The 15,820-nt window shown below is 34.8% G+C and overlaps 1 protein-coding gene and 1 long non-coding RNA gene across 2 annotated transcripts in view; one reads left to right on the plus strand and one right to left on the minus strand.

Moving 5' to 3' along the window:
• Positions 1 to 15,820, plus strand: part of LOC133658445 (uncharacterized) — a 383,871-nt gene that overhangs the window by 287,099 nt on the left and 80,952 nt on the right. The window lies entirely within an intron of this gene.
• The window catches only part of kirrel3b (kirre like nephrin family adhesion molecule 3b), a 439,076-nt gene that overhangs the window by 21,732 nt on the left and 401,524 nt on the right, over positions 1 to 15,820 (minus strand). The window contains 3 exon segments of the mRNA XM_062060501.1: positions 236 to 343; positions 5,983 to 6,181; positions 9,576 to 9,676. Of these exon segments, the coding sequence (XP_061916485.1) occupies positions 236 to 343; positions 5,983 to 6,181; positions 9,576 to 9,676 (408 nt within the window).

Below are 15,820 nucleotides of genomic sequence, written 5' to 3' on the forward strand. Positions count from 1 at the left end.
CAATCTGGCTATGATCTCTGCGGCGCAAAAGATGTCCATCTCAAGAATTGAGCTTCTGTGAAGTGTGACAGTTTTGCCGCCGCTTCCATTTATCTTTGAGAGCAGCTTTGGTTTGATTTAATGAAAAGCAAGATCTGTTACAATAGATGAGTATTTTCATGGCGATTGTGGACCTAATGATGCCTTGGCATGCAAGCTTTTGGGTGATGATGATGACGGCGGCGGGCAGACATACTTCTCTGGGAGCGGGTACAACAGAACGCTCCAATGGTGCCCATGAGGACGATGAAGGCCACCAAAGCTCCCACAGCAATGCCGATGATCACCGCCACGGGGAGGGATTCTGTGGAAAAACAGACACGCGTTTGTCTTGAGAAAGACATTAATATTATTTCACACATACCAAGAAGACATATCGGGACAACATCTTACGAACAACATGTAGACCGGTGTTTTTCAACCTTTTGTGAGCCAAGGCGCATTTTTTTCATTAAAAAAATCCATAGGCACACCACCAGCAGAAATGATTAAAAAACGAAACTCAGTTGACAGTAAAAAGTTGTTGTCGCAATTGTTAGATATGAATTTAAACCATAACCAACCGTGCATCAACATAGCTCTTGTCTTGTCTCAAAGTACTGTCACGACCTGTCACATCATAACGTGACTTATTTGGAGTTTTTTGGTGTTTTCCTGTGCATAGTGTTTTAGTTCTTGTCTTGGTGGCTTTTCCTGTTTTTTGGTATTTTCCTGTAGCAGTTTCATGCCTTCCTTTGAGCGCTATTCCCCGCACCTGCTTTGTTTTAGCAATCAAGACTATTTAAGTTGTTGCTATTTTTGTTTTGTGTGGACATTGTTGATTGTCATGTCATGTACGGATGTACTTTGTGGACGCCGTCTCTGACGCTGTAAGTCTTTGCTGTCGTCCAGCATTCTGTTTTTGTTTACTTTGTCGCCAGTTCAGTTTTAGTTCCGTTCTACATAGCCTTCCCTAAGCTTCAATGTATTTTCTTAGGGCCCCTCACCTTTTGTTTATTTTTGGTTTAAGCATTAGACCCCTTTTTACCTGCACGCTGCTTCCCACTGTGGTGTGCATGTTGTGATCACGACAAACCGACATCTACAAAGCAATTAGGTACCTGCTGCCACCTACTGATATGGAAGAGTATTACACGGTTACTCTGCCGAGCTCTAGACAGCACAGACACTCAACAACAACACATCATTTCCAGACTATAATTACTGGTTTGCAAAAAATATTTTTAACCCAAATAGGTAAAATTACATAATCTCCCACGGCACACCAGACTGTATCTCACGGCACATTAGTGTCACAATGGTTGAAAAACACTGATGTAGACAACACTGTGGTGCACTACTTCTGTTTTAGTATGGCGTGGTACTCAATACTTTGTACTGTAGTCATTATACCCATGCTATACGTAACGCGTGTCCCGCCTTGCACTTAACGGCATATAACACTACTTTTGTACATGTTAAATGGGAGAGACTGCAGCAAGACAATTGTTTCATTTCGAAAATATTAAATTCAGTCACCGCTCTACCACCAAAGTATAGCTGACATCAGAGACATGCGCAGTTAGAATTTCGGAAGATGTGTTTTCATGCGCGACCAATAGTGATCCGAATGTGTGTGATTGTGTCAGAATATTCCGAATGGCAAGTTTACATGGAGCATTTGTATTCCGGTTTTGCTTTTAATCCGATTAAATGCGTACATGTGCACATAGCTATTGTTGGAGTTTCTCAGTGGAGTTACACAGTCAGTAGTAGTTCTAGTTTTTTCATATATCTTTTGTTGTTGTCTCAGTTGAGCCTAGCTTTTTATGCAGAGCTTACCCTTTGCTAGTCTGTGTATTTTTCCTGCTGCACTCTTTTTGTTCCTTGTACTTTTCGTACATTAAATACTCATTAACATGCTTTTTTATGCAGAGCTTACCCTTTTGCTAGTCTGTGTATTTTTCCTGCTGCACTCTTTTTGTTCCTTGTACTTTTCGTACATTAAATACTCATTAACATGTTATCAACTATTCTTTGGGGTCACAACCTCCGCTACAATGAGCGATTGTAGCATATGGCTCACAGCTTATGAAAACCTCAAATTAAAAAAATCCGAAACAGTAAACCATGATCATCAAAATTATAACAAATACAACTTTTGCATTTTTCACTCTCTATGTAATGAGTGTATATCACATACAGTATTAGTTTTACATTTGAAGTTGAATTGATGAAATTAACTCACTTTTAGTTTCACCTTGTAAATTTGAATGTTAACAAACCTTTGCACGATATTCAAATGTTTTGAGTTTTGCCTGTATGTGAGACAAGAACACATGTTTTTCTTTTTTCTGTGCATTACACATAGAGAAAAACTGCCTGCATGAAATGTCTAACAATACAGGTTATGAAGTGCACAAGTATGCAAACAATTCCAAAAGTGCTCTATTTACATGTCGTGACCTATATTTTAACCAATATATAGCAAGTAGAGATATTGATATAGTAAGCGCTGACACCGAGGAACTAGTTTGTTGGCGTTGTGACTTTAACAAAACATTTTAGGGTACATTAAACATATGTTTCTTATTGCAAGTTTGTTCTTAAATAAAATAGTGAACATACACGACAACTTGTCTTTTAGTAGTAAGTAAACAAACAAAAGGATCTTAATTAGTCTGCTGATGTATGCAGTAACAAATTGTGTCATTTTCCAATATATTTTGTCAAAATTATTAAGGACAAGTGGTAGAAAATGAATTATTAATCTATTTGTTCATTTACTCTTAATATATACTTACTTTCTCTTTCAACATGTTTTATCTACACTTCTGTTAAAATGTAATATTGTTTTCTTCTGTTGTTTGGATGCTTTACATTAGTTTTGGATGATACCGCACATTTGGGTATCAATCCGATACCAGGTCATTACAGGATCATACATTGGTCATATTCAAAGTCCTCATGTGTCCAGGGACATATTTCCTAAGTTTATAAACATAATATAAAAAAAAAAAAAAACTAAATAAGATGTGATGCCAAAAAATATAGACATAATCATAGTAGCATCGACTAGCTACGCTCCTGTACTTGGTATCGTTACAGTGGATGTTAGGTGTAGATCCACCAATGGCGTTTGTTTACATTTTGACGCCGGTGTGCTACGGTGTATAGTGAAGCATGTTTAGCTATTCCTCGTCCTGCAGGGATGATACTTGTAAGAAACTTACTTTATTTGTCGCCATGGAGGCGAGGATTAGTGATTTAGAAGTAGCTAAAACACTTTAGCTGCTAGCTAGCTAGCCATGTCTTAAAGCACCTCTTCCTGAGGGCGTTTCAGTGTCATAACTTCACCTTTATCTTTAGTTTTTAAGCCAAAATGCGTCCCTTCTCCTTTTTCTGTCTACACACTGTGTCTGCTTGTAAGTACTCTGTGATTGTGCACTGCCGAACATGCTCGTCTGCTCGTAAACCAGCAATGACACGACGTGACGACGGGGGCACGAGGGAGTGGTGGCGAACCGGTACTTTTCAGAGGCGGTATAGTACCGAATATGATTCATTAGTATCACGGTACTATACTAATACCGGTATACCGTACAACCCGATGTCCAATTATTGCATCATTTAGACGATCCACTGTAAGTGTCTGTGTGTGTTAAGCACAGTGCTGATTGTGTTTTTTTTCTGCACTAGAGGACAAGTATGATCTCAAACCTGCAGGCAAAATATCTCCATGCAGCTGTGGTGTTTAAAGGTCCTCATCAAACTCTTTAATGAGGGCCGGAGTTCCCCACATTCTTGACCTCCTCGCAATAGTGCAAGTGAAGCCAAACAAGCAAGTGCTCTTCCTACACCATTAAAGACAGTTTAATGCCTCCATTGGTCAATGTCACTTTCACATGAGCAGCTTATAATTTATCATCTGCGATAAGTGGAGAGACTAAGCGACCTTCCCCGGTGGCAGAGAGGGAAAAGGTCAACAGATAGAACGTATTAATTTTTCTTAAAAGGGTCTCTTAATGAAGAACGGGAAGTTTTATGTCTGTTTAGAATGTTATTCGGGGATATCTTAACAGTACCACACAGGGGGGGTTATAGGAGCAGCTGTGGCAGAGGCATTAAAATGTTTGATTCTCTTGGAAAACCACTTTTTAATGGCTGCCCTTGAGCAAGGCAACTAGGACCATGTCCACTGTAACAGAGGAACTTTACAAATAGATAAACATGACAGTTTCAACTTTCTTTGCTATTTTTCCTGTGTTTTGTATAATTTCCTATCCCGGTGCTCCAATTATGGTTTTACTTCCTGATGGATCCCTTGTTTTGCTGCACCTTTGCCTTCTGTTACGTTTCCTGCCAGCACACCGGTTTTCCATTAGGTAACCTCGTCTATATAGTTTCATCCCTTGCTCCTTGCCAGTGCTGGATCATTGTGCTTTGTACCTCAATAAGTGTTTGTCTTCACTGCAAAAAAGAGCTGACAAAATATATAATAAAAATATTAGATTTTAAGAAGAAAATACAGAACAATTGTGAAATTATTTTACTTAATAAAATATCCTGAATTAAGATTTGTATATCCAGAAATCAGCAGGCTTTTAAGCAAGAAATAAGTATTTTATTTTGAAGAGCATTTTTCATCTTGCAATTCTTAGATTAAGCATCCATCCTCCTTAAACAAGATATTCTATGTTGGGAAAATATCTTATTTGAATAGTTATTTATTATATATTTCAACAGTTTTAAATTAGAATAGTACTTGTACGATAATAACATTATATATACATATTTTTTAACAATTACACATGCCAAAATAATTAAACGGTAATACAAAGATATGTTTTCAAGGTTGCTTTGTTGAAGTTTATTTTGAACATGTATACAGTAAATCACATATGTTACTCATTTTTTTTATAGGACATTTGAAAAAGTCTACTTTATTACTTTAAACAAATCTACTTACAAAAATTTTGTCTGAACAGAAGAAACGGAAAGTATAAACAATAGAAAATTGTTTTAATTTGGAAGGATTTTTCTTTCCAAAATAATTCACTTTATTAAACTATTCTTTGCATAATAAAATAGTGTTACTTTTAGTATTTAATGGTAATGAAAAATATGTTTTCAACGTTGGTTGTGTGAAGTTCATTTCGAACATGCACAGTATACAGTAAATCTCTGTATACAATATATTGTATGTTGGGAAAACCCAAATATCGTATATGAATAGTTATTTATTATATTTTTTAACAGTTTTAAATTAGAATAGACATACTATAATTGTCCATGCTAAAATTAAGATTACGATGAATAATTAATAAAATAAAGAATAAAAATGGCAAATCATTTGCAGTGTTCTTTGCACTTCCGTGCTGTACTAGTTTTTCTTAAGCCTTACCTTGCTTTTCCGATAACAAAAAGGGCTTATACCTGCACTTTGCCTTCCTTGCTCTGCATCCTGTGGTCAAGAACGACATTTTTTCATCCCAGACTTTTAAAAACTTGGATAGTAAACTGATTTTGGGGGTTTCTTACATAATCATGTAACCTTATTGAACAATATTATATTACAATGTTTTTGGTGGAAAAATGTTCTTCAATATACAAACCTGTTCTAGAACAATTAGGTTTGTAAATCGAGGTTCCGATGCACTAATAAGTGACATAATGTACAATAACACATATGTATCTCTAAATATATATATATAACATTTGCCTAGCCTTTTGAAAAAAAAAATGTTAACGAATAATTTTAATATTAAAGCGACGTCCCAAAAGCTGCCCAATCAAGTCACTGTGCAGTCTTTGGTCACGTGACATCCAAAGCTCACTGGCCGGATGTGATGATACTCACACAACACAGACACAAAAACACACTATTTGTCTGCTAACGTCTCACACCACGAGCACATGAATTGGAGAAGAGGAAGATGGAACCTGTCGGACCTTGGCTCCCACCTTGTTCCTTAAGGCGTATGATCTCGGTGTCGGAGCCGAAGCTGTTCCACGCCGTGCAGTTGTAGATGGTCTGGAAGTCAGCTGGCACTATGTTACTCATGGTCAGCGTGGAGATGACGCCTTCTTCCGTGGTCACCGTCTCAACCGTGTAGCGGCCGGACGTCCCGGACTCTAACACGGTCTCCTTCCAGGACCAGGCCTAAAGAAGCAGCACAGAGATAAAGATGCCATATGTCTTGTTCATCTTGTGAATGCATGAGGACCTTTGGCGGAGGATTTATAGAATAGTGAGGAGTGAACGCAGTAAAGCGACAATAAAGGAGTGGAGGGCTGAAAGCCAACTCAGCCTACTCAATAAAATGCCTTTTGCTAGTGTGTGTGCGTAGCTCTATGGAAATAAATGTCAGTATGTACAGAAGGTCCATCAGTCTGGACCAGAATAAAAGACTGTTTGATAGATTGCTATACTCTTGTGTTCAAACGTTGGTCACCTGAGATTTAAATCATCTTATCTTTTCAGGCAGGTTGATATTCCTGCTTTCCTGTTTTTTCCCATCAACGTCGGATTCTTTGCCAGAAAACACTTTTGTTGTTCGCTTTGAAAAAACTACATCCAGTCCCTCTTTAGTTGCTCTTTGAGTCCATTAGAATGAAGTTAACGACAAACATGTGAACCAAGTGAGCATAAAAAAAATGAAATGCTCCAATGTGTTAGTTTCTTCTTTTTTTTTTCCATAATTTTAATTGTAGAGTAGCTTAAAAAACATTAATTATGTCTTTTTATAGGACATTTCAAAAAGTCTATATTACTTGAGACAATCTACTTACAAAAACGTTGTCTAAATAGAAGAAACGGAAAGTATAAACAATGGAAAGTTGTTTTAATTTGGAAGGATTTTTTTAACCAAAATAATTAACTTCATTAAACTATTTTTTGCATAATAATATAGTATTACTTAAGATTAAGATTAGTTTATTTCAAAGGGGACAATGCAATTCCATAAAACCCATGACTACACATGGTTAAAAAAGCCATAATTAGCCAGAAGGCTAGTTTTCATCTGTAGTCCCCTGGTCGTGATGTAAAAAAGGCAGTACAATTAAAATTTCAAAGAAAAGGAAAAGAAAAAGCGAGAAAAAGAAAAAAAGCACACAATACATAAACAATATAAATTCAACATCACAACATAACATTTATCATAGCATCAAAACAGACTCATATTTTAGTGCTGGCACTACTTATAGTATTTAATGATAAGAATATTACTAGTACTATAGTAACATTATATGTACATATGTTTTAACAAGTACACATGCCAAAATTATTAAACGGTAATACAAAAATATGTTTTCAAGGTTGGTTGGTTCAAGTTTATTTCGAACATGTATACAGTAAATCACATATGTTACTCATTTATTTTTATAGGACATTTGAAAAATTCTACTTTATTACTTTGAACACATCTACTTACAATAATCTTGTCTGAACAGAAGAAATTGAAAGTATAAACAATGGAAAATTGTTTTAATTTGGAAGGATTTTTCTTTCCAAAATAATTCACTTTATTAAGCTATTTGTTGCACAATAAAATAGTGTTACGTGTAGTATTTAATGATAATATGGTAATTCAAAATGTTTTCAAGGTTTCATATATTTTTTTAATTTTTATTTACAACATGTCCAAAAATGAGCAGGAAGAAGCAAGTCTTATCTCATCCTACCCCTTTTCCACTTCAGAGGAATTACTAACACATATGTTCATTTCCTGTTCTTAATTTGTACATACTTTACATCAATGCATTCCAAATACATCAGTTATATTCATGAACACATATATCAGTTATGATTCACTTAATGAGATGACCAATATCTTTTTTTTTTTTAAATGTTAGACAATTATACTAATTATTGTTCCTTGTACTTTGTAAACACTTGTTTGTTTAAACAGCCTCTTAAACTGGATCATATTATTAGTACATTGGTGATTTGTTTTATTATCCAACGTGGTTGGATTAAACATCTAAAATATATGAACATTATGTTGAATACTTTTGTGTTTTAACATGTTTTAAGCAATTTTAGAAATTTTGAAAACATTTTACAAAAGCATTTTTTTAAATTATTAAATAAATTGTATCTTTTTTTTAAATAAATCTGTCAAAATGTGTCAATATGGTATGGAGGACCAAGTAGTACAAAAGTAAACAAACATTTAAATCCTTACTTAAATGTGTCAATTAATTGTAAGTGGAATTAAATATACACTTGTCCTATTAAATGTTCAGTTCAGTTCAGTTTCAGTTTATTTCGAACATGCATACGATATAATTCCAGCTGTTTCATTACAGCACATCCAAAAAGGAGTAGGAATAAGCAGAGTTTATTTAATCCTACCCCTTTTCATACCATAGCCATTTTATCCAATTTCCGTGTTCTCTGTAACAGAACAGTGAATAAATAATTATTAAATAACTAATATACCATAGTAAGCAAACAAATATTAAATACATAAATAATATTTGTCTCTTAATTTCCTCGGGGATTAATAAAGTAATTCTGACTGACTGACTGTCAATAAAAAAAAAAAAGGACAAAAAAAAAGTGTTCAAGTGTACTTTGTGAACACTTGTAGTTTGAACAGTCTCTTAAACTGAATCATATTGGTGCATTGTTTGATTTCTTTGGTTAATCCATTCCATAATTTAATTCCACATACTGATATCCTAAAGGTTTTAAGTGTTGTACGAGCATACAAATATTTTAAATTACATGTTCCTCTAATGTTATATTTCTCCTCTTTTGTTGAGAATAATTGTTGTACATTCTTGGGTAGCAGGTTATAGTTTGCTTTGTACATCATTTTAGCTGTTTGCAAATGCACCAAATCGTTGAATTTCAATATTTGTGATTCAATAAATAAAGGGTTTTTATGTTCTCTACATCCAACATTATGTATTATTCTAATTGATCTTTTTTGTAACACAGTTAGTGAATGTGTACATTTATTTAATGAGATTATACTCTATTTCACGTGTGTTCATTATTTCATGATTTAATTATTTAATTAATGACACATTTTAAGTAGTTATGGAAATACTTATTCATACAATTTTGTCCCATTTGGCCCTCCATAATATGGGTGATACAATGACTGAAAAAAACATGATTACTAAAATAATATACAACTTTTCTTGCTGAAATACTTTTTTTTTTACCCCAATTGACTCATGTTACTATATTCTTGAAAATGCAACCTGCCTTATTACCTTTATAAACGTTCATCTTGCCCAAACCTTAAGTCTCCTATTGCCAACCTGTCCCCAATTAGCTGATCTTATGAAATATGCCCACAGAGGGTAGTACGCACAGGCCAGCACCGCACGTTAATAATTAGGGCTTTCAGAGCTGCCTGTTTATATTATGGCTATAAATCTCGACGGGATCCACGCTGTGTAAATCAAACGAGCGCCGCTGTTCCAACTGCTGTTTCGACCTTTTCCGTAAGGTAACGAATGCTCATCATTACGCCGTAATGTCGCTCAGCGTCTTACCTCCAATCGTAACAAGGGTCGAGATGAGGGAATGTACTCACGATGCGATCTGGAGGAGGAGTGCTTCGGATGAAACATTTGATTTGTCCTTTCTCGCCGTGCAAGGCTTGTTGTGTCTGAGTGCTGGAGATGGTGGGCGGCCCTGCAAACAACAGTTATGAAGAAGGCGCGTCAGTGCAATGGAAGAATGCGAGTCTGACGCAGGGAGGTGGGTTACATGAGGATTCTTGTGAGAAAAGTTGTTTCAAATGTGCTGTACTGCTGGATTACAGTGGTGCCTAGGGATACGAACACCCCAGTTTACTAGTTTTTTGGTTTACTAGTTTTTCGGGATATGAACGCAGGAAAACATCTGGTGTCTTACCCGCTAGCATTAGCTTATATAGCTTTGTTTTTCAAGCACGGGAATAAGGGAACATGCATGTGAAGGACAGTGCTGAGAAGAGGTGGATGATGCTCATTTAATTAAACAAATAAACAGTGTTCTGAAAATGTTTAAAAAAAAATTAACTATAATTACTCTGGGTAACACTTGGCACACTGACAAAGCTTAACCTATCATTACTATAACAATCTACAAGGTTAATAGAGTTGGCTTCTCTTTCTTCCCCTCCATTTATCTGCTTTCTTTTGTATTTCAAGTTATCATTACATATATGTATTGTTGATAATAGAGGTAATTATTGTTATTATTCATCGGTATTTGAATTGCTCCATTTGTAGTGTAATAATGTTCATTGTCATTTCTGTATTATTATTTATTTCACTAACTGCTTCTTTGCTATCACTTTTACCATCATATTTGTACATAACCTATTTGCTGATGTTGTTCTAATGTTGTTGTTATTGTTATTGTTGTGTTTGTTGTTGTTGTTGTCTCTCTGTCTTATCCCCGCAATTTCCCCCTCTGTCTTCCTTTTTTCACTTTCTATCCCCTCCTGGAGGCCCGGCTGCACCAAATAATAATATAAATACATTTAATAAAGTCAAATACAAATAAGGCAACAAGAGAAGTATCCCACACTTCTCTTTTGTAAATAAATGTGTACAACCGATATGGGCATCTACATCAACAATATGATTTACCTGAGTAGCTGGACATGACCAAAAAAAAAAATATATATAACTATAATTACTCGTTACTTCACCACAAAAGTAGTTGAATTACTAACGAAGTTATTCTTTAATAAATGTAATTCATTACTAGGGAAAGTAATTAATACGTTACTTTAAAAATATAGTCGAGGTTTCTGTGGTTTAACCGTTATACAGTGCTCAATACCAGGGTGGAGCGGAATATACGTACGTTAGGTCAGGAGAATATATATATATATATATATATATATATATATATATATATATATATATATATATATATATATATATATATATATATATATATATATATATATATATATATATATATATATATATATATATATATATATATATATATATATATATATACATATATATATATATATATACATATATATATATATATATACTGTATATATATATATATATACTGTATATATATATATATATATATATATATATATATATATATATATATATATATATATATATATATATATATATATATATATCTGGCATATGCAGTTAAGAGACGTTTCATATGAAAGAACTGTGTGCGTTTAAAGTACCAGTAGAGCGGAAAAACAAGTTGACTTGATATGCTTATTTGTGTTTCGTTGTATATAAACCTATTAAACCACATCAAATCGTATTTACAATCCAAAAATTATGTAAAAAGAAAAAACAGTTTAAACGTCACAAAATGCCATAAATTCAGTCAGCCATTTGGAATATTCCTCTTCGGATACCTTCGGCTATTTCCGGAGATTGACGTCAAAATGGGAACGCTTCTACACTCTGACCATAGTGTCAGATCAGTCTTACTGGAAATACGCAAAGATTAGACAGAGATGTGTTGTCCATCATTCACAATCTATATATAAGACATGAACACATGTTTTTTTTTTTTTTTTTTAATGCATTCTAAGGCGTAAATAAATAAATACATAAAAAGTCTGCTGACAATGTAGTCAATGGGGGAACTCTTTTTCCCCCACAAAGCCCTCTAAATAACCATCCAAAACCCGCCAACAATAGTCTTTATACCTGAATATTAACCAAATATTAGCAATGTTGTTATTATAAGCGCCAACGCAAACCGACTATTTTTTAGCTGCGCAATGATACTGACACCTCAGTAGACCTCTGCTGCTCTACTGCGATGTCCTGCTGCTCAGTTGGAAAGAGGATTTACAACAGAGTCCGTGCTGGGTGCTGCTTGAGTGATCGTTTCCACGCCTGTCACAGACAACAAATGCATCAAATTATGGCACTGTTTGATTTAACGTGATTCGATGTTAGATATGTCAGATACAGTTAGAGATGCTACCTCAGTAGAAGCATTTAAGTCCCATCTTAAAACTCATTTTTATACGCGAGCCTTTAAATAGACCCCCCTTTTAGACCAGTTGATCTGCCGTCTCTTTTCTGCTCTGCCCCCCTGTCCTGCGTGGAGAGGTTGTTAGGTGACCACAGATGTTGCGCTAGCTGTTCAAAGTCGAGACCCGGGGTGGACCACTCATCTGTGCATCAGTTGGGGACGTCTCTGCGCTGCTGACTTGTCTCTACTCAAGATGATCCCATGCTGGCCCCACTATGGACTGGACTCTCACATTATTAACTAGATCCACTCGACGTCCATTGCACCGGTCGCCCATCTGCGGCCCCCTCCAAGGTTTCTCATTGTATCCCATTAGTTTTTGAGCCGAGGATGTCGCTGTGGCTTGTGCAGCCCTTTGAGACACTTGTGATTAAGGGCTATATAAATACACTTTGATTGACACTTTGATGTCCGGTAGTACAGATGTAATTTGGTCGTTGCCTACAAAAGTACTAATTTTGGTACCCATCCCTAGTTGCAACACAACCACAAATATGTCACTCCATTGTTTTGTAATCACTCTTATTACTGTTCTTCTGCTTTGATTTAAGTTTCTAAATCACGCTCATTCCAGTTTGGAGATTGCGTGCAATTTTCTACTAAATCCTCTTGAGATTATGATGGATGCAGTGCATAGTTTCCCGGGACTCCTCATAGGAAAGATGTATCGCCGGGTCTCCTCCTACTGTATTGTCTAGCAGAGGACATGCAAGGACGAGATCAAGAGCCTAAGACCTCATTCTGGATCATGTTTATTCTTTTGATTTATGGCTTGTTTGATTCCTCCCCAGTAAGATACAACTTACTGGGAATGGCTAGTAAGGCGTAATCAGGACAACCCAGACTCAAGAAGACAAATATACTCTTTGTCGTGAAGAAGATCACGCACAATCGCTTTTGCCTGCAGATGATTTGACCTCCAATAATGTAAAAATAATCATCTTCTCCTACATGTGTGATATAACATCGGGTTGTTATGACAAACTGTGCGGTTTATTTGAATATAACCCATATGCTGCTACTGCTGCCTTCTTAAATGTCAGGGACTTAACAGTTAATAGCCTTTGGGTTCCCTCCGCTCAAAAGGCATTTCAAAAGGTTTTCTGCATCTCTTTAAAACTTCATCAGATCTTGCCTGACAGAAACATCTGAGCCAAAGTGACATGTCTGCCTGCCATCTGGTCTGGAGGCTCTTCACACCAGGTGACCACTTTTTTATATATATATGAAGATGTCACACTTGACTCAAGTCGGCCCTCTCACTTTGTTTTGCTTTGGTGTTTGATATATGCAATGGACAGGCGGAAATGTTGCAGTTAATTGGGTGTGTTTATAGCCAAATGTGAAGGTGCAAGGTATTTGCTTGTTAGCAGGAATAAACAAAAGCAGGGATTCTATTAAACATTGTGAAAGTCAATTTGTACTAAATATATTACATTTTCAAATCTACTTCTACTCCTGAACTCCTGAAAATACTTTACGTAAAAAAATGCACACATACTGTGTTTATCAGTTGTCTGACAAATACACACATACATATATATATATATATATATATGTATATATGTATATATATATATATATATATATATATATATATATATATATATATATATATATATATATATATATATATATATATATATATATATATATATATATATATATATATTAGGGCTGCAACAACTAATCGATTAAATCGATTATAAAAATAGTTGGCGGTTAATTTAGTCATAGATTCGTTGGATTTATTCTATGCGCATGCGCAGAGGCAATTTTTTATTTTTTTATTTTTTATTTTATTTTTTTTATAAACCTTTATTTATAAACTGCAACATGTACAAATAGCTGAGAATCAATAATCAAAATAAGTATGGTGCCAGTATGCTGTTTTTTTTTCAATAAAATACTGGAAAGGATAGAAATGTAGTTTGTCTATTTTATCCGATTATTAATCGATTAATCAAAGTAATAATCGACAGATTAATCGATTATCAAATTAATCGTTAGTTGCATATTATATATATATATATATATATATATATATATATATATATATATATATATATATATATATATATATATATATACACACACACACACACACATATACACGCATATATATATATATATATATATATATATATATATATATATATATATATATATATATATATATATATATATATGCGTGTATATGTGTGTGTGTGTGTGTGTATATATATATATATATATATATATATATATATATATATATATATATATATATATATATATATATATATATATATATATATATATATATATATATATATATATATATATACATATATATATATATATAGTAGACTTTGCATGCAGTTGCAATTCCAAGATATTCGATGGCAGTAGTGTATAGGCTGTGTTGCCTATCGATGAAGTAGCCTTTGCTATGAAGCCAGTCTAATGTTATGCCCTACAAAGTGTTTACTCTGTAAGTATTTTGTATAATACACACCAGCTTTTGACTGTAACGTGCATCTTAGTTGTAGTCTTGATTACCAAACTTGAAGGTGTTGAAATTGCCATGTAAAATCGCTAATGCTTATCAGTTTCATGTGTATGGGACAGCTGATAAACAATTCAGGCCGACACCACCTTAACTTAGACTTAGACAAACTGTATGGATCCACAAGGGAAATTGTTCCACACATTAGCTCAGTTACAAATGATGGAAAGGGTAAGGATGGAAAGGATAAGGCACACAAGGGCAGAAAAAGAGAGCAAAAACAAAAGGTATAAAGTAGACTAACAATTTACCATAATAGCAATATAAAATATAACATATATGCAATATTTACATATTATATATAGCCCTTAAGAATCAGTTTCATGTAGTGACGTCTTTTAAAAGATGTTTTGATGATTAGCAATTCACACGGGAGTCAAAAGTGTGACAACAGTCACTTTTCTTCCCCAAATGAGGGCATGAATATTAGAACATGTTTTTTTTTCCTCCTACAAAAAAAGTCAGACCGTCTTATATTTGAGGTATTAATACGTGCAAATGAACAGGTTACGCCAAACGATTCCTCTCCCACGTGAGCTTTTTTTTACCTGTCACACACGCACACGGCAGTGACCGGGAGATATAGCAGGTGTGAAAAAACAGGTTTTGAAAATGATGGATCGGGTCATTTAGTTATATTAGGCGTCTTCTAATGCTATCAGTCATTTTTTAACATGACATTTCCACCTCTTTCCTATAGAACACCAACCAAAAAAAAAAAGACAGGAAGATGATTCCGAGACTATTTTGCAGCGTTTCACCCTCAGTGCCCAACTGACATTTTGCATATGAATAAAAAAAAACTACTTAAGTGACACTCCTCACAAAGCGAGCGAGCCATTTATCCCTTAGAAAATAAGGCGAGGACGCAATCAAACATTTACGAGTCTCCAGTGATGGCGCGGGTTAAAGACGCCGTGAGTGGGCGGCGCATGTTGATTAGCGAGACGACTCGCCTCACTTGCCAACTTCCTCCAAACTCTGCCATCTCTCCTACGATTGCAGTTTATTACCTGTCTCTTATTAAAATGAATTAACATTTTAATGACTTTGCCAGATGGCGCCTCGGTATGCTACTGGAAAGGCTGCGAAATGAATGACTGCACTAATTTAAAAGCGTTTTTTTGTTGTTGTTTTTTTTTCCGTCTAATGACAGCAGTGTGTTTTTACATGAAACATGCATGTTCTTCCCGAGTGTTAACACAGAGCTGGATCGATAGCTTGCAGGTGGCAAAGGGCTTACAGTCCTGGCTAAAGAG

Source organism: Entelurus aequoreus, linkage group LG10 (genome assembly GCF_033978785.1).
Source record: "Entelurus aequoreus isolate RoL-2023_Sb linkage group LG10, RoL_Eaeq_v1.1, whole genome shotgun sequence".
NCBI classification, from domain to species: Eukaryota; Metazoa; Chordata; class Actinopteri; order Syngnathiformes; family Syngnathidae; genus Entelurus; species Entelurus aequoreus.